Source organism: Aulostomus chinensis, chromosome 12 (assembly GCF_037954235.1).
Source record: "Aulostomus chinensis isolate RoL2024-O1b breed Wild chromosome 12, RoL_Achi_v1.0, whole genome shotgun sequence".
NCBI lineage: Eukaryota > Metazoa > Chordata > Actinopteri > Syngnathiformes > Aulostomidae > Aulostomus > Aulostomus chinensis.
In genome coordinates, this window is record NC_141331.1 from 22,376,736 (window position 1) to 22,399,778 (window position 23,043).

General features: G+C 43.9%; 1 protein-coding gene across 1 annotated transcript; it reads left to right on the forward strand.

Annotated features, from left to right (window-relative positions):
- The first annotated feature begins 20,719 nt into the window (after positions 1-20,719).
- LOC147252482 (zinc finger BED domain-containing protein 5-like) lies at positions 20,720-22,427 on the forward strand. The gene is made up of 4 exons (XM_086219431.1): positions 20,720-20,799; positions 20,846-21,182; positions 21,290-22,240; positions 22,284-22,427. Exons 1-4 carry the CDS (start codon positions 20,720-20,722, stop codon positions 22,425-22,427), a joined length of 1,512 nt encoding a protein of 503 aa, XP_086075557.1.
- The last annotated feature ends 616 nt before the right edge of the window (positions 22,428-23,043 follow it).

The window sequence follows — 23,043 nt, forward strand, 5'->3', positions numbered from 1 at the left end:
AAACTGAACCCTGTGGTACACCATATGTAACTCTACTGTACTCTGAATAGTCATTATTAACATTAACAAACTGAAACCTGTCAGATAAGTAGGACTTAAACCATTTTAGGGCAGTTCCTTTAATCCCAATGTCATGGTCTAGTCTCTGTAGCAGGATGCTGTGGTCGATGGTGTCAAGTGCAGCACTGAGGTCCAAAAGGACAAGCACAGAGACAAGACCTCTGTCTGAAGCTACAAGAAGATCATTAGAGACTCTGACCAGTGCTGTTTCAGTGCTATGGTGTTCCCTGAATCCAGATTGGAAGGCTTCAAAGAGCTCGTTGCTGTGCAGATGTTCATGTAGCTGCTCCAGGACAACCGTCTCAAGGATCTTGGAGATGTAGGGGAGGTTGGATATTGGCCTATGATAATAGGGGCTTATTCGCCAATTACTCCACCCCCTTTTCTCCAATCAACTTGAAATTTTCACCAGTCTCTACGCTGACTATCAGGACCCTATGCACCAACTTTCAGCCTCCTACACCTTACGGTTCCAAAGTCCCTAAACCTATCCCTAAACCCTAATCCTAATCCTACCCTTAACCCTAATAGGGGCTTATTCGCCAATAACTCTGCCCCTTTTCTCCAATCAACTTGAAACTTTCACCAGTCACTCTGCTGACTATCAGAACCCTATGCACCAACTTTCAGCCTCCTACACCTTACGGTTCCAAAGTCCCTAAACCTAAACCTAAACCCTAATCCTAAACCTACCACTAAACCTAATAGGGGCTTATTCGCCAATAACTCTGCCCCTTTTCTCCAATCAACTTGAAACTTTCACCAGTCACTCTGCTGACTATCAGAACCCTATGCAGCAACTTTCAGCCTCCTACAACTTACGGTTCCAAAGTCCCTAACTCTAACCCTAACCCTAATGCTAACCCTAACCCTAACCCTAACCCTAACACTAATAGGGGCTGATTGGCCAATAATTCCGCACCTTTGCTCCAATCAACTTAAAATTTTCACCAATCACTCCGCCGACCATTAGAACCCAATGCCCCAACATTCAGCCTACTACACCTTCCCGTTCCAAAGTCCCTAACCCTAACCCGAAACTCTAACGCTAACCCTAATCCTAACCCTAACCCTTATAGGGGCTTATTCCCCAATAGCTCCGACCCCTTTGCTCCAATCAACTGGAAAATTTCACCAATCACTCAGCCGACCATCAGAACCCTGTGCACCAACTTTCAGCCCGCTTCACCTTACGGTTCCAAAGGTCCAAACCCTAACCCTAACCCTAACCCTAAACCCTAACCCTAAAAGGGGCTTACCCACCAATAACTTCGCCCCCTTTTCTCCAATCAACTTGAGAATTTCACCAATCACTCCGCCCACCATCAGAACCCCAGGCAACAGCTTTAAGCTTCCTACACCTTATGGTTCCAAAGTTCCTAACCCTAACCCTTACCCTAAAAGGGGCTTATTCGCATATAACTCCGCCCCCTTTTTTCCAAACAACTGGAAAATTTCACCAATCACTCCGTCGACCATCAGAACCCTATGCACAAACTTTCAGCCCGCTACACCTTACGGTTCCAAAGTTGCAAACCCGAACCCTAACCCTAACCCTAAACCTAAAAACTAACCCTAATAGGGGCTTAACCGCCAATAACTTCGCCCCCTTTTCTCCAATCAACTGTAACGTGTCACCAATCACTCCGCCGACAATCAAAACCCGATGCAACAACTTTCAGCCTCCTACACCTCATGATTCCCAAGTTCCTAATCCTAATAGGGGCTTATACGCCAATAACTTCGCCCCCTTTTCTCCAATCAACTTGAGAATTTCACAAATAAATCCGCCGACCATCAGAACCCTATGTACCAGCTTTAAGCTTCCTACACCTTATGGTTCCAAAGTTCCTAACCCTAACCCTTACCCTAAAAGGGGCTTATTCGCATATGACTCCACCCCCTTTTCACCAATCAACTGGAAAATTAAACCAATCACTCTGCTGACCATCAGAACCCTGTGCACCAACTTTCAGCCTCCTACACCTTACGGTTCCAAAGTTCAAAACCCTAACCCTAACCCTAACCCTAATAGGAACTTATTCGCAAATAACTCCGCCCCCTTTTCTGCAATCAACTTGAAAATTTCACCAATAACTCCGCCGACCATCAGAACCCTATTCACCAGCTTTAAGCATCCTACACCTTACGGTTCAAAAGTTCCTAACCCTAACCCTTACCCTAAAAGGGGCTTATTCGCATACAACTCCGCCCCTTTTCTCCAATCAACTGGAAAATTTCACCAATCACTCCGCCGACCATAAGAAACCTATGCACCAACTTTCAGCCTCCTACACCTTACGGTTCCAAAGTTCCAAACCGTAAACCTAACCCTAACCCTAAACCTTAAACCTAATAGATCCTTATTCGCCAATACCTCCACCCCCTTTTTTCCAATCAACTGGAAAATTTTACCAATCACTCCGCCGACCGTCAAAACCCTATGCAACAGCTTTAAGCTTCCTACACCTTACGGTTCAAAAGTTCCTAACCCTAAACCTTACCCTAAAAGGGGCTTATTCGCATATAACTCCGCCCCCTTTTTTCCAAACAACTGGAAAATTTCACCAATCACTCCGTTGACCATCAGAACCCTGTGCACAAACTTTCAGCCCGCTACACCTTATGGTTCCAAAGTTCCAAACCCTAACCCTAACCCTAACCCTAACCCTAAACCTAAAAACTAACCCTAAACCCTAACCCTAAGAGGGGCTTATCCGCCAATAACTTCGCCCCCTTTTCTCCAATCAACTGTAACGTGTCACCAATCACGCCGCCGACAATCAAAACCCGATGCAACAACTTTCAGCCTCCTACACCTCATGATTCCCAAGTTCCTAACCCTAATAGGGGCTTATACGCCAATAACTTCGCCCCCTTTTCTGCAATCAACTTGAAAATTTCACCAATAACTCCGCCGACCATCAGAACCCTATGCAACAGCTTTAAGCTTCCTACACCTTACGGTTCAAAAGTTCCTAACCCTAACCCTTACCCTAAAAGGGGCTTATTCGCATATAACTCCGCCCCCTTTTTTCCAAACAACTGGAGAATTTCACCAATCACTCCGTCGACCATCAGAACCCTATGCACAAACTTTCAGCCCGCTAAACCTTATGGTTCCAAAGTTCCAAACCCTAACCCTAACCCTAACCCTAACCCTAAACCTAAAAACTAACCCTAAACCCTAACCCTAAGAGGGGCTTGTCCGCCAATAACTTCGCCCCCTTTTCTCCAATCAACTGTAACGTGTCACCAATCACTCCGCCGACAATCAAAACCCGATGCAACAACTTTCAGCCTCCTACACCTCATGATTCCCAAGTTCCTAACCCTAATAGGGGCTTATACGCCAATAACGTCGCCCCCTTTTCTCCAATCAACTTGAAAATTTCACAAATAAATCCACCGACCATCAGAACCCTATGTACCAACTTTAAGACTCCTACACCTTATGGTTCCAAAGTTCCTAACCCTAACCCTTACCCTAAAAGGGGCTTATTCGCATATGACTCCACCCCCTTTTCACCAATCAACTGGAAAATTAAACCAATCACTCTGCTGACCATCAGAACCCTGTGCACCAACTTTCAGCCTCCTACACCTTACGGTTCCAAAGTTCAAAACCCTAACCCTAACCCTAACCCTAATAGGGACTTATTCGCAAATAACTCCGCCCCCTTTTCTGCAATCAACTTGAAAATTTCACCAATAACTCCGCCGACCATCAGAACCCTATTCACCAGCTTTAAGCTTCCTACACCTTACGGTTCAAAAGTTCCTAACCCTAACCCTTACCCTAAAAGGGGCTTATTCGCATACAACTCCGCCCCTTTTCTCCAATCAACTGGAAAATTTTACCAATCACTCCGCCGACCATAAGAAACCTATGCACCAACTTTCAGCCTCCTACACCTTACCGTTCCAAAGTTCCAAACCCTAAACCTAACCCTAACCCTAAACCTTAAACCTAATAGATACTTATTCGCCAATACCTCCACCCCCTTTTTTACAATAAACTGGAAAATTTTACCAATCACTCCGCCAACCATAAAAACCCTATGCACCAACTTTCAGCCGCCTACACCTTACGGTTCCAAAGTTCAAAACCCTAACCCTAACCCTAACCCTAATAGGGACTTATTCGCCAATAACTCCGCCCCCTTTTCTGCAATCAACTTGAAAATTTCACCAATAACTCCGCCGACCATCAGAACCCTATGCAACAGCTTTAAGGTTCCTACACCTTACGGTTCAAAAGTTCCTAACCCTAACCCTTACCCTAAAAGGGGCTTATTCGCATATAACTCCGCCCCCTTTTTTCCAAACAACTGGAAAATTTCACCAATCACTCCGTCGACCATCAGAACCCTATGCACAAACTTTCAGCCCGCTACACCTTATGGTTCCAAAGTTCCAAACCCTAACCCTAACCCTAACCCTAACCCTAAACCTAAAAACTAACCCTAAACCCTAACCCTAAGAGGGGCTTATCCGCCAATAACTTCGCCCCCTTTTCTCCAGTCAACTGTAACGTGTCACCAATCACGCCGCCGACAATCAAAACCCGATGCAACAACTTTCAGCCTCCTACACCTCATGATTCCCAAGTTCCTAACCCTAATAGGGGCTTATACGCCAATAACTTCGCCCCCTTTTCTCCAATCAACTTGAAAATTTCACAAATAAATCCGCCGACCATCAGAACCCTATGTACCAGCTTTAAGCCTCCTACACCTTATGGTTCCAAAGTTCCTAACCCTAACCCTTACCCTAAAAGGGGCTTATTCGCATATGACTCCACCCCCTTTTCACCAATCAACTGGAAAATTAAACCAATCACTCTGCTGACCATCAGAACCCTGTGCACCAACTTTCAGCCTCCTACACCTTACGGTTCCAAAGTTCAAAACCCTAACCCTAACCCTAACCCTAATAGGGACTTATTCGCCAATAACTCCGCCCCCTTTTCTGCAATCAACTTGAAAATTTCACCAATAACTCCGCCGACCATCAGAACCCTATTCACCAGCTTTAAGCTTCCTACACCTTACGGTTCAAAAGTTCCTAACCCTAACCCTTACCCTAAAAGGGGCTTATTCGCATATAACTCCGCCCCCTTTTTTCCAAACAACTGGAAAATTTCACCAATCACTCCGTCGACCATCAGAACCCTATGCACAAACTTTCAGCCCGCTACACCTTATGGTTCCAAAGTTCCAAACCCTAACCCTAACCCTAACCCTAAACCTAAAAACTAACCCTAAACCCTAACTCTAAGAGGGGCTTATCCGCCAATAACTTCGCCCCCTTTTCTCCAATCAACTGTAACGTGTCACCAATCACTCCGCCGACAATCAAAACCCGATGCAACAACTTTCAGCCTCCTACACCTCATGATTCCCAAGTTCCTAACCCTAATAGGGGCTTATCCGCCAATAACTTCGCCCCCTTTTCTCCAATCAACTTGAAAATTTCACAAATAAATCCGCCAACCATCAGAACCCTATGAACCAGCTTTAAGCTTCCTACACCTTATTGTTCCAAAGTTCCTAACACTAACCCTTACCCTAAAAGAGGCTTATTCGTATATAACTCCACCCCTTTTCTCCAATCAACTAGAAAATTTCACCAATCACTGCGCTGGCCATCAGAACCCTGTGCACCAGCTTTAAGCTTCCTACACCTTACGGTTCCAAAGATCCTAACCCTAACCCTTACCCTAAAAGGGGCTTATTCGCATATAACTCCGCCCCTTTTCTCCAATCAACGAGAAAATTTCACCAATCACTCCGCCAACCATAAGAACCTTATGCACCAACTTTCAGCCTCCTACACCTTACGGTTCCAAAGTTCCAAACCCTAAACCGAACCCTAACCCTAAACTTTAAACCTAATAGATCCTTATTCGCCAATACCTCCACCCCCTTTTTTCCAATCAACTGGAAAATTTTACTAATCACTCCGCCGACCATCAAAACCCTATGCACCAACTTTCAGCCTCCTACACATTACGGTTCCAAAGTTCCAAACCCTAACCCTATCCCTAACCCTAATAAGGGCTTATTCGCCAATAACTCCACCCCCTTCTCTCCAATCAACTGGAAAATTTTACCAATCACTCCGCCGACCATCAGAACCCTGTGCACGAACTTTCAGCCTCCTACACCTTACGGTTCGAAAGTTCCAAACCCTAACCCTATCCCTAACCCTAATAGGGGCTTATTCGCCAATAACTCCGCCCCCTTCTCTCCAATCAACTGGAAAATTTTACCAATCACTCCGCCGACCATCAGAACCCTGTGCACGAACTTTCAGCCTCCTACAACTTACGGTTCCAAAGTTCCAAACCCTAACCCTAACCCTAAGGCTAACCCTAAACCCTAACCCTAATAGGGGCTTATTCGCCAATAACTCCGCCCACTTTTCTCCAATCAACTGGAAAATTTTACCAATCACTCCGCCGACCATCAGAATCCTGTGCACCAACTTTCAGCCTCCTACACCTTACGGTTCCAAAGTTCCAAACCCTAACCCTAACCCTAAGGCTAACCCTAAACCCTAACCCTAATAGGGGCTTATTCGCCAATAACTCCGCCCACTTTTCTCCAATCAACTGAAAAATTTCACCAATTACTCAGTCGACCATCAGAACCCTGTGTGCCAAATTTCAGCACGCTACACCTCACGGTTCTTAAGTTCCAAACCCTAATAGGGGCTTATACGCCAATAACTTCGCCCCCTTTTCTCCAATCAACTTGAAAATTTCACCAAACACACCGCCGACCATCAGAACCCTGTGCATCAACTTTCAGCCTCCTACAATTTACGGTTCCAAAGTGCAAAACCCTAACCCTAACCCTTACCCTAAACCTAATAGGGGCTTATTCGCCAATAACTCAGCCCCCTTTTCTCCAATACTCTGGAAAATTTCACCAATAACTCCGCCGACAATCAGAACCCTATGGAACAACTTTCAGCTTCCTACACCTTATGGTTCCAAAGTTCCTAACCCTAATAGGGACTTATACGCCAATAACTTCGCCCCCTTTTTACCAATCAACTTGAAAATTTCACCAATCACTCCTCCAGCCATCAGAACCCTATTCACCAGCTTTAAGCCTCCTACACCTTACAGTTCCAAAGTTCCAAACCCTAACCCTAACCCTAACTCTAACCCTAAACCCTAACCCTAAACCCTAACCCTAATAGGGGCTTATTCGCCAATACCTCCGCCCCCTTTTTTCCAATCAACTGGAAAATTTCACCAATCTCTCAGCCGACCATCAGAACCCTGTGCACCAACTTTCAGCCCACTACACCTTACGGCTCCAAAGTTCCAAACCCTAACCCTAACCCTAAGGCTAACCCTAAACCCTAACCCTAATAGGGGCTTATTCGCCAATAACTCCGCCCACTTTTCTCCAATCAACTGGAAAATTTTACCAATCACTCCGCCAACCATCAGAATCCTGTGCACCAACTTTCAGCCTCCTACACCTTACGGTTCCAAAGTTCCAAACCCTAACCCTAACCCTAACCCTTACCCTAAACCTAATAGGGGCTTATTCGCCAATAACTCCGCCCCCTTTTCTCCAATCAACTGGAAAATTTCACCAATCACTCCGCCAACCATAAGAACCCTATGCCTCAACTTTTAGCCTCCTACACCTTACGGTTCCTAAGTTCCAAACCCTAAACCTAACCCTAACCCTAAACTTTAAACCTAATAGATACTTATTCGCCAATAGCTCCACCCCCTTTTTTCCAATCAACTGGAAAATTTTACTAATCACTCCGCCGACCATCAAAACCATATGCACCAACTTTCAGCCTCCTACACATTACGGTTCCAAAGTTCCAAACCCTATCCCTATCCCGAAACCTAATAAGGGCTTATTCGCCAATAGCTCCGCCCCCTTCTCTCCAATCAACTGGAAAATTTTACCAATCACTCCGCCGACCATCAGAACCCTGTGCACCAACTTTCAGCCTCCTACACCTCACGGTTCCAAAGTTCCAAACCCTAACCCTAACCCTAAGGCTAACCCTAAACCCTAACCCTAATAGGGGCTTATTCGCCAATAACTCCGCCCACTTTTCTCCAATCAACTGGAAAATTTTAACAATCACTCCGCCGACCCTCAGAATCCTGTGCACCAACTTTCAGCCTCCTACACCTTACGGTTCCAAAGTTCCAAACCCTAACCCTAAACCCTAACCCTAACCCGAAACCTAAACCCTAACCCTAACCATAACCCTAATAGGGGCTTATTCGCAAATAACTCCGCCCACTTTGCTCCAATAATCATGAAACTTTCACCAGTCACTCCGCTGACTTTCAGAACCCTACGCACCAACTATCAGCCTCCTACATCTTACGGTTCCAAAGTCCTTAACCCTAACCCTAAACCCTAACCCTAACCCTAACTCTAAACCCTAACCCTAATAGGGGCTTATTCCTCAATAACTCCCTCCGCTTTGCTCCAATCAACTTGAAACTTTCACCAGTCAATCCTCTGACCATCAGAACCCTATGCACTAACTTTCAGCATCCTACACCTTACAGTTCCAAATTTCCTAACCCTTACCCTAAACCCTAATAGTATCCCTAACCCTAACCCTAAACCCAAACCCTTACCCTAATAGGGGTTTATTCCTATATAACTCCGCCCCCTTTGCTCCAATCAATTTAAACTTTCACCAGTCACTCCGCTGACTATCAGAAACCTATGCACCAGATTTCAGCCTCCTACACCTTTCGATTCCAAAATCCCTAAACCTAACCCTAACCCTAACCCTAAATGCTAAACCTAACCCTAACCCTAATAGGGGATTATTTACCAATAACTCCGCCCCCTTTTATCCAATCAACTTGAAACTTTCACCAGTCACTCCGCTGACTGTCAGCACCCAATGCACCAATTTTCAGCCTTCTACACCTTCCAGTTCCAAAGTCCCTAACCCTAACCCTAAACCCTAACCCTAACCCTAACCCTAATAGGGGCTTATTCGCCAATAACTCCGCCCCCTTTACTCCAATCACCTTGAAACTTTCACCAATCACTTCGCCGACGATCAGAACCCTATGCACCGATGTTCAGCCTCCTACACCTTACGGTTCCATAGTCCCTAACCCTAAACCCTAACCCTAACCCTAATAGGGGCTTATTCGCCAATAACTCCGCCCCCTTTTCTCCAAACAACTTGAAACTTTCACCAGTCACTCAGCTGACTATCACAAACCTATACACCAATTTCAACCTCCTAAACCTTATGATTCCTAAGTTCCTAACCCTAACCCTAAACCCTAACCCTAACCCTAAACCCTCACCCTAACCCTAACCCTAACCCTAACCTTAACCCTAATAGGGGCTTATTCGCCAATAACTCCGCCCCCTTTACTCCAATCAACTTGAAACTTTCTCCAGTCAGTCCGCTGACTATCAGTACCCAATGCACCAACTTTCAGCCTCCTAAACCTTACGGTTCCAAAGTCCCTAACCCTAACCCCAAACAGCTAACCGTAATCTGAATAGGGGCTTATTCACCAATAACTCCGCCCCCTTTTCTCCAATAAACTTGAAACTTTCACCAGTCACTCCGCTTACTATCAGAACCCTATACACCAACTTTCAACCTCCTACACCTTATGGTTCCAAAGTTCCTAACCCCAAATCTAAACCCTAACCCTAACCCTAACCCTAATAGGGGCTTATTCGCCAATAACTCCACCCCCTTTTCTCCAATCAACTGGAAAAAATCACCAATCACTCGGCCGACCATCAGAACCCTTTGCACGAAGTTTTGGCTTCCTACATCTTACAGTTCCAAAATTCCTTACCCTAACCTTAACCCTAAGCCCTAACCCTAATAGGGGCTTATTCGCCAATAACTTCGCCCCCTTTTCTCCAATCACCTTGAAACTTTCACCAATCACTCCGCTGACTGTCAGCACCCAATGCACCAATTTTCAGCCTTCTACACCTTCCAGTTCCAAAGTCCCTAACCCTAACCCTAAACCCTAACCCTAACCCTAACCCTAATAGGGGCTTATTCGCCAATAACTCCGCCCCCTTTACTCCAATCACCTTGAAACTTTCACCAATCACTTCGCCGACGATCAGAACCCTATGCACCGATGTTCAGCCTCCTACACCTTACGGTTCCATAGTCCCTAACCCTAAACCCTAACCCTAACCCTAATAGGGGCTTATTCGCCAATAACTCCGCCCCCTTTTCTCCAAACAACTTGAAACTTTCACCAGTCACTCAGCTGACTATCACAAACCTATACACCAATTTCAACCTCCTAAACCTTATGATTCCTAAGTTCCTAACCCTAACCCTAAACCCTAACCCTAACCCTAACCCTAAACCCTCACCCTAACCCTAACCCTAACCCTAACCTTAACCCTAATAGGGGCTTATTCGCCAATAACTCCGCCCCCTTTACTCCAATCAACTTGAAACTTTCTCCAGTCAGTCCGCTGACTATCAGTACCCAATGCACCAACTTTCAGCCTCCTAAACCTTACGGTTCCAAAGTCCCTAACCCTAACCCCAAACAGCTAACCGTAATCTGAATAGGGGCTTATTCACCAATAACTCCGCCCCCTTTTCTCCAATAAACTTGAAACTTTCACCAGTCACTCCGCTTACTATCAGAACCCTATACACCAACTTTCAACCTCCTACACCTTATGGTTCCAAAGTTCCTAACCCCAAATCTAAACCCTAACCCTAACCCTAACCCTAATAGGGGCTTATTCGCCAATAACTCCACCCCCTTTTCTCCAATCAACTGGAAAAAATCACCAATCACTCGGCCGACCATCAGAACCCTTTGCACGAAGTTTTGGCTTCCTACATCTTACAGTTCCAAAATTCCTTACCCTAACCTTAACCCTAAGCCCTAACCCTAATAGGGGCTTATTCGCCAATAACTTCGCCCCCTTTTCTCCAATCACCTTGAAACTTTCACCAATCACTCCGCCGACGATCAGAACCCTATGCACCAACTTTCAGCATCCTACACCTTACGGTTCCTAAGTCCCTAACCCTAACCCTAAACCCTAACCCTAACCCTAAACCTAAACCCTAACCCTAACCATAACCCTAATAGGGGCTTATTCGCAAATAACTCCGCCCACTTTGCTCCAATCATCATGAAACTTTCACCAGTCACTCCGCTGACTTTCAGAACCCTACGCACTAACTTTCAGCCTCCTACACCTTACAGTTCCAAATTTCCTAACCCTTACCCTAAACCCTAATAGTATCCCTAACCCTAACCCTAAACCCTAACCCTTACCCTAATAGGGGTTTATTCCTATATAACTCCGCCCCCTTGGCTCCAATCAACTTAAACTTTCACCAGTCACTCCGCTGACTATCAGAAACCTATGCACCAGATTTCAGCCTCCTACACCTTACGATTCCAAAATCCCTAAACCTAACCCTAACCCTAAATGCTAAACCTAACCCTAACCCTAATAGGGGATTATTTGCCAATAACTCCGCCCCCTTTTATCCAATCAACTTGAAACTTTCACCAGTCACTCCGCTGACTATCAGCACCCGATGCACCACTTTTCAGCCTTCTACACCTTCCAGTTCCAAAGTTCCTAACCCTAACCCTAAACCCTAACCCTAACCCTAATAAGGGCTTATTCGCTAATAACTCCGCCCCCTTTACTCCAATCACCTTGGAACTTTCACCAATCACTCCGCCGACGATCAGAACCCTATGCACCGATGTTCAGCCTCCTTCACCTTACGGTTCCATAGTCCCTAACCCTAAACCCTAACCCTAACCCTAATAGGGGCTTATTCGCCAATAACTCCGCCCCCTTTTCTCCAAACAACTTGAAACTTTCACCAGTCACTCAGCTGACTATCACAAACCTATACACCAATTTCAACCTCCTACACCTTATGATTCCTAAGTTCCTAACCCTAACCCTAAACCCTAACCCTAACCCTAACCCTAAACCCTCACCCTAACCCTAACCCTAACCTTAACCCTAATAGGGGCTTATTCGCCAATAACTCCGCCCCCTTTACTCCAATCAACTTGAAACTTTCACCAGTCAGTCCGCTGACTATCAGTACCCAATGCACCAACTTTCAGCCTTCTAAACTTTACGGTTCCAAAGTCCCTAACCCTAACCCCAAACAGCTAACCCTAACCCTAATAGGGGCTTATTCGCCAATAACTCCACCCCCTTTTCTCCAATAAACTTGAAACTTTCACCAGTCACTCCGCTGACTATCAGAAACCTATGCACCAACTTTCAGCCTCCTACACTTTATGATTACAAAGTTCCTAAACCTAACCCTGAACCCTAACCCTAACCCTAACCCTAACCCTAAACCTTAACCCTAATAGGGGCTCATTCGCCAATAACTCCGCCCCCATTTCTCCAATCAACCTGAAAATTTCACCAATCATTTTTGCGACCATCAGAACCCTATGCACCAACTTTAGCCTCCTAGACCTTACCGTTCCAAAAATCCTAACCCTAACCCTAACCCTAACCCTAATAGGGGCTTATTCACAAATAACTCCGCCCCCTTTTCTCCAATCAACTGGAAAATTTCACCAATCACTCTGCCGACCATCAGAACCCTATGCACCAACTTTCAGCCTCTTACACCTTACAGTTCCAAAGTTCCTAACCCTAACCCTAACCCTATACCCTTACCCTAATAGGGACTTATTTGCTTACTCTCTAAAAAATGTTGGGTTAAAAACAAACCAATATGGGTTATTTTTAACCCAACACTGGTTAAATATTGGACAGAACACATGCTAGGTTATTTTGACCCAACAAATTGGTTTGGTTTCCTTTGGGTTGTTTATACAACCTAGTTGGGTTGTTTTTATTACCCAACCACAGGCTCAATTTGATTATACTGCTGGGTTCTTTCTACTCAATCATTTGGGTTGGGAATTTCTAATAATTAATATTTTATTATAATTTTATAATATTGTTATGGTCATTATTTATTGATTAAATATATTCTGACAAAAAAATTAAGACAAAATATTAATTAAAATTCAAAATTCACAAAATATTTTAAAGAACACACTTTCAAAAATAGGGAACAGTAAACATAAACTATTTTGAAACTTTTTTTAAAATTTACAGTAAAAAAATATTTTAGTCAACAAACTTTCTTAAATTGTATTAAAAAAAGGTGACAGTAACTTCATCTTTTAATAAAAAACATTAAAAGTATCTAAAAACAATCTTAAAACAATTGTAGGAACTATCTCTATATATATCTATATCTCTATATATCTCTAAATATATCTATACCTCTCTATATATCTATATATCTCGATATATCTATATCTCTCTATATATCTATATCTATCTCTATATATCTATCTATATCTCTCTCTCTCTCTCTCTCTCTTTATATATATATATATATATATATATATATATATATATATTATACATATATATATATATAACTATACTATAACTATAACTTATCTGGAGGCCAGTGATTGCAGCTGGCTCCCAAGAAAGCCAACCGCTGGTGTAACGATTCCTTCCAAATCAAAATTATACTCTGTAGAAATTGCCATGTTGGTGTGCACTCTTTTGGATAGTCCAAGTCAAATTCAAAAAAACTTTTAAAACACGTATCAACTGCTGCAACTGCTGTTTCGGCCTCAATCGTCCTCCCTGACATGACCGAAAAAGCTTGCGTGTACTGGGTCCCACTCTCCAGCAGGAGGACATAGGGGCAGGATCTCACTGTCTTTACCTGCTCAAGGTATTCAACCATGTTGGTTCTGACCTATGATGAGAAATAAAAGAAATTAAAGCTGCAAGCAGCGTTGTTAGGGCCTAAGCCCCGGCGCGGCCACGGCCGGACCGTCGGCCCGCAACCAACGGTGTAATCGGCAAATCCCTAGGCCTTGTAGTTTAGGAGATACGACCCTCAACTCGCTGCACAGTGCGAGTGCAGAGTTGAGAGCTGGCCCTTTAAGAGCCCCTCTCTTCTCTGCTCGCTCTCTGCCATCTGTGTCAGAGTGGAGAGAGAGGAGGATTTGGGCAGTTTTACTGTGAAACACAGTCATAACTCAGCATATGTTGGTCAAAAGTTGAAAGTAAAGACATCAGTGCGTAGAGTTTTTTCTCAGGAATTCAATGGTGTGTTTTTTGAAGGTGTGAGTTTTTTAGTTTAGAAGCTACAAGTGTTTGTTTGACAGTATGTACATGAGGGCAGAGACCCTCCAATTGAGTTTCCATGACTACAGTAAACAAATCTCTGCCATCTGTGGCAGAGGGGAGAGCAGCTGAAAAGTGTACATTTTTAGTGTGTGAAAAGCAAAGAACTCAGCATATGTGGCTTGTAAGTGCAATGTAATACCATATTTTTGTAGGGATTTTTCTGAGGAATCTAGTGGTGTGTTTTGTGAAGCTGTGTGAGTTTTAGTGTAGACGTGAGAAGCGTTTGTTCGAGAGTATGTACCATGACAGGACACGGCCTCCCCATTGACTTCCATTGTAACGTAAAACGTGTCTCCCCAACTTTGACGGCTTATAAAATGGGAATCGAGCGCGTAGTATATTAGCCTTTAAAGATTTTTGAAGAGCACAGTTGGGAGAGTAAGGTGTGAAAGTTTGGAAGTGATGCCATTTACAGTTTAGGAGGAGATAGATTTTGTTTGGGGAGTAGCAAAAGTCCTCATTTTGACAGTTTTGTCCAATTTGTGGACATTGTGTTGTAGATAGGTGAGAGGTCAGAGCGTATGAATTTTTCGTCTTGATGAGACGAGTGCAACGGTGTTGGTCCCGTGTCTGTGGGACATTCGTGCAAGCAGTTACAGCGCTCCAAATTTAAAATTTTTGTTTTGGCTCCCTAGGTGGCGCTGTAGAGTTTGTCCCAATTTTTTTTTCAGAATATCGAAATTTTCGCCAGACCGGACGTGTGTGCAAAAATTCAGCGAATTGCATGCATGTTCAGGGGGTGTAATTAAGGGTTTTTTTGGCGGCGGAACCGGAAAGAATAACGAGTGTGCCTTCGAAACATAATAGGGTCTTCGCCAGGTACTGGCTCAGGCCCTAATTAAAGCTGCAAGCAGCGTTGTTAGGGCCTGAGCCCCCGCGCAGCCTACGGCCGCGTCCTTGACACCGGCCCCAATCCAATGGTGTAATCGGCAAATCCCTAGGCCTTGTAGTTTCGGAGATACGAGCCTCAGTGTGCTGCACAGTGTGACTGCAGAGATGAGAGCAGAGCTGCCAGCTGGCCCTGTAAGAACCCCTCCCCTGCTGCACTGTCTCTGATCTGCGCTGCAGTGGAGAGAGTGGAGGATTAAGAGAAATGTAGTGTATAAAAGCTGAATAACTCAGTATACGTTGGCCTAAAGTCACACATAATATCATATTTTTGTAGGGATTTTTGTCAGGAATCCAGTGGTGTGTTTTTAAAAGCTGTGGGTTGTATGGTGTAGATGTGAGAAGCATTTGTTTGAGAGTATGTACCCTGAGAGGACACGCTCTCCCCATAGACTTGCATTGTAAGGCGAAAAGTGTCTCCCCCACTTTGAGGACTTATAAAATGGGAACCGAGCACGTAGTATATTAACCTTGAACAACTTTTAATCAGCACAGTTGGGAGAGTAATGTGTGAAAGTTTGGAAGCCCTGGCATTTACGGTTTAGGAGGAGGTAGATTTTGTTCGGGGCGCAAAATTGTCAAAAATTAGACATTCGTGTCCAAATTGTGGACATCCTGTTACAGTTAGGTCAGGGGTGTGAGTGTATGATTTATCCGTCTTGATGAGACGAGTCCAACGGTGTTGGTCACATGTCTGTAGGACATTCCTACAGGTGGTGGCGTGGTTTTTTGTGTATGTAGGTGGCGCTATTGAGTAGAGCGCCTCTTTTTTTTTAATTATCGAATTTTTCACTGCACCTGATGTGCGTACCAAATTTGGTGGGTTTTCAAGCATGTTTAGGGGGTCAAATTAACTTTTGAAGTGGCAAGTGTGCCTTCGAAACTTAACAGGGTCTTCGCCAGGTACTGGCTCAGGCCCTAATAATAGGAAAAACGTAACAATTTCAGATATAATTTTTGCCACCATTGCCACCATTGAATGCCACCATTCAATGGGAGACCTCACCCCCCTGCCCCCCCCCCCAGCACCCTCCTGTGATGTTTTTAGAGGCCTGTGATGCTCCTAAGTGTGTGTTTTTACTGCTTTTAGCGCTGACTTCGTGTCTCTCTGACTTCGAAACATAATAGGGGTCTACACCTGAAGTACCTTCTGGCTCAGGCCCTAATTAAAGCTGCAAGCAGCGTTGTTAGGGCCTGAGCCCCTGCGCGGCCTGCGGCCGCGTCCTTGACATTGACCCCAAGCCAACGGTGTCTTGGTCAATCTCTGGGCCTTGTAGTTTTGGAGTTAGAAGCCTGAGTCTGATCAGAGAGTGAGAGCAGAGCTGAGAGCTGGACCTTTAAGAACCCCTCCTCCGCTTCTCTGTCTTTGATCTGTGCTAGAGTGGAGAGCAGAGGAGGATCAACAGAATTGTAGTGTGGAAAAGCTGAATAAGTCGGCATACGTTGGTCAAGAGTGACACATAATACCATATTTTTGTAGGGATATTTGTCAGGAATGCAGTGGTGTGTTTTGTTAAGCTGTGGGATGTATGGTGTTGATGTGCGAAGCGTTTGTTTGATTGTATGTACCCTGAGAGGACACGGTCTCCCCATAGACTTCCATTGTAAGCGTGAAACGTGTCTCCCCCACTTTGACGGCTTGTAAAATCCATACCGAGCAATTCATATAAAAACCTTTAAAGATTTTTGAAGAGCAGAGTTGTGTGATTGATGTGTGAAAATTTGGAAGCAATACCATTAATGCCCTAGGAGGAGATAAATTTTGTCTGGGGAGTAAAAAAAGTCCCGATTTTGACAGTTTTGTCCAATTTTTGGACATTCTGTTGTAGATAGATGAGAGGTGAGAAAGTATGAATTTTGCGTCTTGATGAGACAAGTCCAACGTTGTTGGTACCATGTTTGTGGGACTTTCGTGGGAGGAGTTATAGCGCTCGAAATTATAAAAAATTATCTTTTAGTTGTGTGGCTCCCTAGGTGGCGCTATAGACTTTTGTGGTGTTTTTGTTTTTGATTAGTGAATGCTTAGCCAGACTGGACAATTGTGCCGAATTTCAGCGAATTTCATGCATGTTCAGGGGGTGAAATTAGATTATGCGCGTTATGCGCATAATGCGCATATTGCGTGCGCTCATTGACAGCAAGAACAGTCTAGTACCAGGTTTTGAATGGGTGTGTATGTGAAATTCGGCTCCGGGCCGTCTGGCCGAGTTGCTTCATGGGTTTAGGCGGGGCTGGGACACTGTTTAGTGTGTGTTCGTAGTGTTTTTAGTGCTGCTAATGTGTTGCTCTGCCGAGCAAACATAATAGGGTCTTCGCCTGAAGTACCTTGTGGCTCAGGCCCTAATAATAAGTGAACTCAAAGAAGAGGAAGGGTTAGGGTTAGGGTTGGTGGGAAAAACCCTAAAACCAAACCCTAACCCCGATTAGGGTTAGGGTTAGGGTTTGGGGTTTAACCAACCTTCACCCTAAAAGCCTTAAACGTAAACTCAAGAAAGAGCAAAGAAAACTCAAGTCAGAGAATAATAAATCTAAAGAAGTGAACTCAAAGAAGAGGATGGGTTAGTGTTCTGGCTCTTGCAGTGTTTCAGAGCCTTTTGGTTTCGACATTTATTGCATCATTATTACAGATTTGAGGCCCTTGACATCGTCTATGAACACAGCTCGTAAGTTTATTCATTTAAGCAGCGCTGTTCGGGCCTGAGCTCCCGCACGGCCTACAGCCGCGTCCTTGACACCGGCCCGAATCCAACGGTGTCATCAGCAAATCCCTAGGCCTTGTAGTTTAGGAGATATGAGCCTCAGTGCGCTGCCCAGTGTGAGTGCAGAGCTGAGAGCTTGCCCTTTAAGAGCCCCTCCCTTCTCTGCTCGCTCTCTGCCATCTGTGTCAGAGTGGAGAGCAGAGGCTCAGTGTGCTGCAGAGAGTGAGAGCAGAGCTTCCAGCTGGCCCTGTAAGAACCCCTCCCCCGCTGCTCTGTCTTTGATCTGTGCTAGAGTGGAGAGAGAAGAGGATTAAGAGAAATGTAGTGTGTAAAAGCTGAATAACTCGGCATGCGTTGGTCCAAAGTCACACATAATATCATATTTTTGTAGGGATTTTTGTAAGGAATACAGTGGTGTGTTTTTAAAAGCTGTGGGATGTATGGTGTAGATGTGGCAAGCATTTGTTTGACAGTATGTACCCTGAGAGGACACGCTCTCCCCATAGACTTCCATTGTAAGCGTGAAACGTGTCCCCCACTTTGACGGCTTATAAAATGGGAACCGAGCGCGTAGTATATTAACCTTTAAAGATTTTTGAAGAGCACGGTTGTGTGATTAATGTGTGAAAGTTTGGAAGCCATGTCATTTACGGTTTAGGAGGAGATAGATTTTGTTCGGGGAGTAAAAAAAGTCCAGAGTTTGACAGTTTTGTCCAATTTGTGGACATTGTGTTGTAGATAGATGAGGGGTCAGAGTGTATGAATTGTTGGTCTTGATGAGACGAGTGCAATGGTGTTGGTCCCATGTTTGTAGAAGTTTCGTGTGAGGAGTTATAGTGCTCGAAATTATAAAAAATTATCTTTTTTTGTGTGGCTCCCTAGGTGGCGCTATAGACTTTTGTGGTGTTTTGATTTGTGATTAGTGAATGTTTTGCCAGACCGGTCAATTGTGCCGAATTTCAGCGAATTTCATGCATGTTCAGGGGGTCAAATTAGATTATGCGCGTGATGCGCATTATGCGCATGATGCGCATATAGCGCGCACTCATTGAGAGCAAGAACAGTATAATACCAGGTTTTGAATGGGTGTGTATTTGAAAACTGGCTCCGGGCTGTCTCACCCAGTTGCCTCATGGGTGTTGGGGGGGGGGGCTGGGACACTGTTTATTGTGTGTTTTTAGTGTTTTTAGTGCTGCTAATGTGTTGCTCTGCTGAACAAACATAATAGGGTCTTCGCCAGAAGTACCTTCTGGCTCAGGCCCTAAAAAGGTAAGTATCTCTACTGGGGCAAAGCAATCTACTCACTGTCAGATTGGAGAGCATCTGTGAACAGCAGTTTTCAAATCTTGCTAAAGATACTCAGTAGGATTCAGGATTCATATTTAGCTCCATGCATTCTCCCATCAACTCTGAGCAGCTTCCCTGTCCCTGCTGGAGAAAAGCCCCCGCAACACGGTGCTGCCACCACCATGAACCTGGACCCACCATCCACAGTGTGAAACATGGTGGTGGCAGCATCTGCTTTTTACAGATGTTTTGTTTTGCAAAGAAGAATGGACAAAAAATGCAGTGTGTATACATGCAAAGTTGGTAGAGATGCACCCCAGAATACTTTTAGATGTAACTGCAGTTAAAGATGATTCAACAAAGTATTTAGCCCCCTCTGTATCAGAGGTCTGACTATCATGTCATTTTTGTTTCACTTCTCAAATGTGTGTTACCCCAATGAAAAATATTTAAGTTTGTGCAACAAATGGCATATAAGTTCAAGGGGTATGAATACTTTCACAAGGCACTTTAATAAGTGTAAATAACAAAGATTCATCCACATTCCTACACATTAAGGGTCGCGGGGGGGCTGGAGCCTATCCCAGCGTCAACAGGCGAGAGGCGGGGTACACCCTGGACAGGTCGCCAGTCCATCGCAGGGCCAACATAGAGAGACAAACAACCATTCACACTCACATTCATACCTACGGTCAATTTAGAATATTCAATCAGCCTAGTCCCCAATTGCATGTTTTTGGACTGTGGGAGGAAGCCGGAGTACCCGGAGAGAACCCACGCAGACACGGGGAGAACATGCAAACTCCACACAGAAAGATCCCGTGCCTGAGCCGGGACTTGAACCTGGAACCTTCTTGCTGTGAGGCCACAGTGCTAACCACTGCACCACCGTGCAGCCCGCTACAAGAAAATCATGGTATAAAATAAGATATTTGCACAACATATAAATTTACCCTGAGCTCTCCGTTCATCCGCATTGGTGAGTTTCCCTTCACGTTTGGCAAGACTTATTATCTTGTCTGCATAAAGAGGAACCCACTTCTCAAACAGCTTTGGGGCAGCCTCAACGTGAAGGATAGCAAAGTCCTGTGCAATCTAAAAGATGGAGACAAATTGAGAAACAAGGTCATTTAAACAATATGTCAATATACTCACATATTCCTTGTCCGTAACAAAAAAATACATTTTCCTGACCAAAAAGTAATCAACTTTTAAATGGAGGACAAAAAATATTGACTAATTTGGGCTGATTAAAAAAAAAAAAATGGCTGAGCTTGAATATTTAAAAAGATGCTTAGTTAATAAAAGTAAACTTGGAGGCAATGCCAAGCTTTAGCATTTTTTAATTTTAACTTTAGACTCGTAACATTGCATTAGATCAGTGTTTCCCAACCAGGGGTAAGTGTACCCCTAGGGGTACGTGAGCACATTGCAGGGGGTACGTGGAAAAATTAAGAATTTATTTCCACGATAATAAAAAATATTCGTAGTCATTTCTTAAGTCCTTCAATAAACTGTTACGTGTGCGCTATGACTTGTTTCCCTGGGGAGACAATAGCCTGTGGCACAGCCATACCAAAATCAAACAGCGGGAACCTGTTTACCTGCAGGTAAACATGGATAAATGGCTGAAACGTCAAGTTGCTGTGGATCCAGGAGGGGGAAAAGAGCCGCCGACAAACGCAAGAAAGATTCCAAACCTAAACCAAAGCAGTATAGTGAAAACTATATTTTATATGGATTCACTTTGACGTCTGTGGACCCACCGCAGCCTCAGTGCTACTTTTGCGGTGAAGTCCTGGAGAATAACTCCATGAAGCCAGCCCATTTACAGCGACACCAGAGCACCAAACACTCGGAAAGTGTCGGTAAAACTGAGGAATTTTTCAAACGGAAGCTGTCGGAATTTAAATCAAGACAGACTGTAATGACAAAAGCCACAAGTGTGTCAAGCAAAGCACTGGAGGCATCCTACGCCGTATCTCTGCTCATGGTGAAATCAAAAAAGCCTCACTCCATTGTTGAAGAGCTCATTCTTCCTGCAGCAGCGGTTATGGCTGAAATTAGGACATAAACAAGCATATTTTGTTTTGCAAAAAGCTGCCAGGAAAGACAACCGGGGAAGAAATGTTCCAGATTATAGACAGCTTTTTCAAAGAACACAATCTACAGTGGAAAACCTGCAGTCACATCTGTACTGATGGCGCAGCTGCAATGACGGGAAGTGTGAAGGGACTTTTTGGACACGTAAAAAAGGTGAATCCCGACATTAAATGCATGCATTGTATTATTCACAACGAAGCACTGGCAAGTAAGCGAATGAGCCCTGATTTAAGCGCTGTTATGGATGATGCTGTGAAGGTGATAAATTTCATCCAATCCCGGCCACTGAATCACAGACTGTTTGAAAGTCTTTGTCATGAGAGTGGCACAGAGCACGACCAGCTATTGCTTCACACGGACGTCCGCTGGCTGTCTCGTGGGAAAACACTACTGAGACTTTATGAACTGCGCAGAGAAGTTTCTGTGTTTCTGACAAAGCATCTGCATCCTCTTGCTGCGGTGTTCGAGGATGCTGAGTGGGTGACGCGCCTGGCGTATCTCGCTGATGTGTTTACCAAACTTAACGAGCTCAACCTGTCGCTTAAGGGAAAGGAGTCACACATCCTGAAAATGTATGACAAAGTTAAAGGATTCACAAAAAAGCTCAAACTATGGGAGAAGAACTGTGATGAGGGAGACATCAGCTGTTTACCACTACTTGATTCCCATCTTGCCAGCACTGATGTTGCCAGGGCTCCAGTGGTCAAACTGGTGCAAGCAGATCAGTTTGGACAGTATTTTCATGACACTGAAGAAAAGTCAGAAAGACTGGATTGTGTGAAGAACCAATTTATTGTGAGTGAGAGCTGCAACAACCTTCCTGCAAGGCTGCAGGAGCATCTGATGGATTTATCATCTGATCAGGGACTGAAAATGATACATACTGAGAAGACATTGACTGAGTTCTGGTGTGATGTGGAGAAGGAGTATCCAGAGCTGGGAAAACATGTACTGATTGAGCTTTTACCTTTTGGTTCTACTTATGTGTTAGGTGACCTTCTCCGCTTTGACACACATTAAAACCAAGCAGAGGAATAGACTGGATGTGGAGAACAGCCCGATAACAGCTGTTTCCACACTGCCCCCAGAACTATCAAAGCTTATGAAAGACAAGCAAGCTCAAGTGTCTCATTAAAGCTCAGAGGACTGAAAAGCAGTCATCTCTCAGACTGAAGAAAACAAAATACTGAAGTCACTGAAGAAAAGAAAGTACAACTGATACTGTGAGTTTAAATAGTATTCTTGTTAAGTGTTTTGTTCCTTATATTTAAAGTTTAAATGCCTGTTAAAAGGGGACATATTCAAAGAAGCTCCTTTTGTGGTAAATGTCATAAAAGTTATATATAACAAAGGCAGGTAAATTTTTTGTTTTGTATTTATTTATTTATATTACTTATTTTTATTTATTCTTATTTTTTCTAATTTCAACTTTATTATTTCTCTTTAATAACAATATAATAATAATCTATTAGTATTAATAATACAGTATTAATAATACAAATGTTTACTATAATATTGTTTCTTATATTTATAATTTTTATTGCCTTGAAGGCAACATAATTTTATGTTTAATTTGAGTTAAATAAGAAGATAATGCCTGAATATTAAATGTTCAATTCAAGAAGATGAAATAAAATGATTTGCGGTGAATATTCAGTTGTGTTATGTTCTACTTTTGGAGAATCATGAACACCTATGAGTGAAGGGGTACTAATGGTGTGACAAAAAGGCTCAAGGGGTACACAAGACAA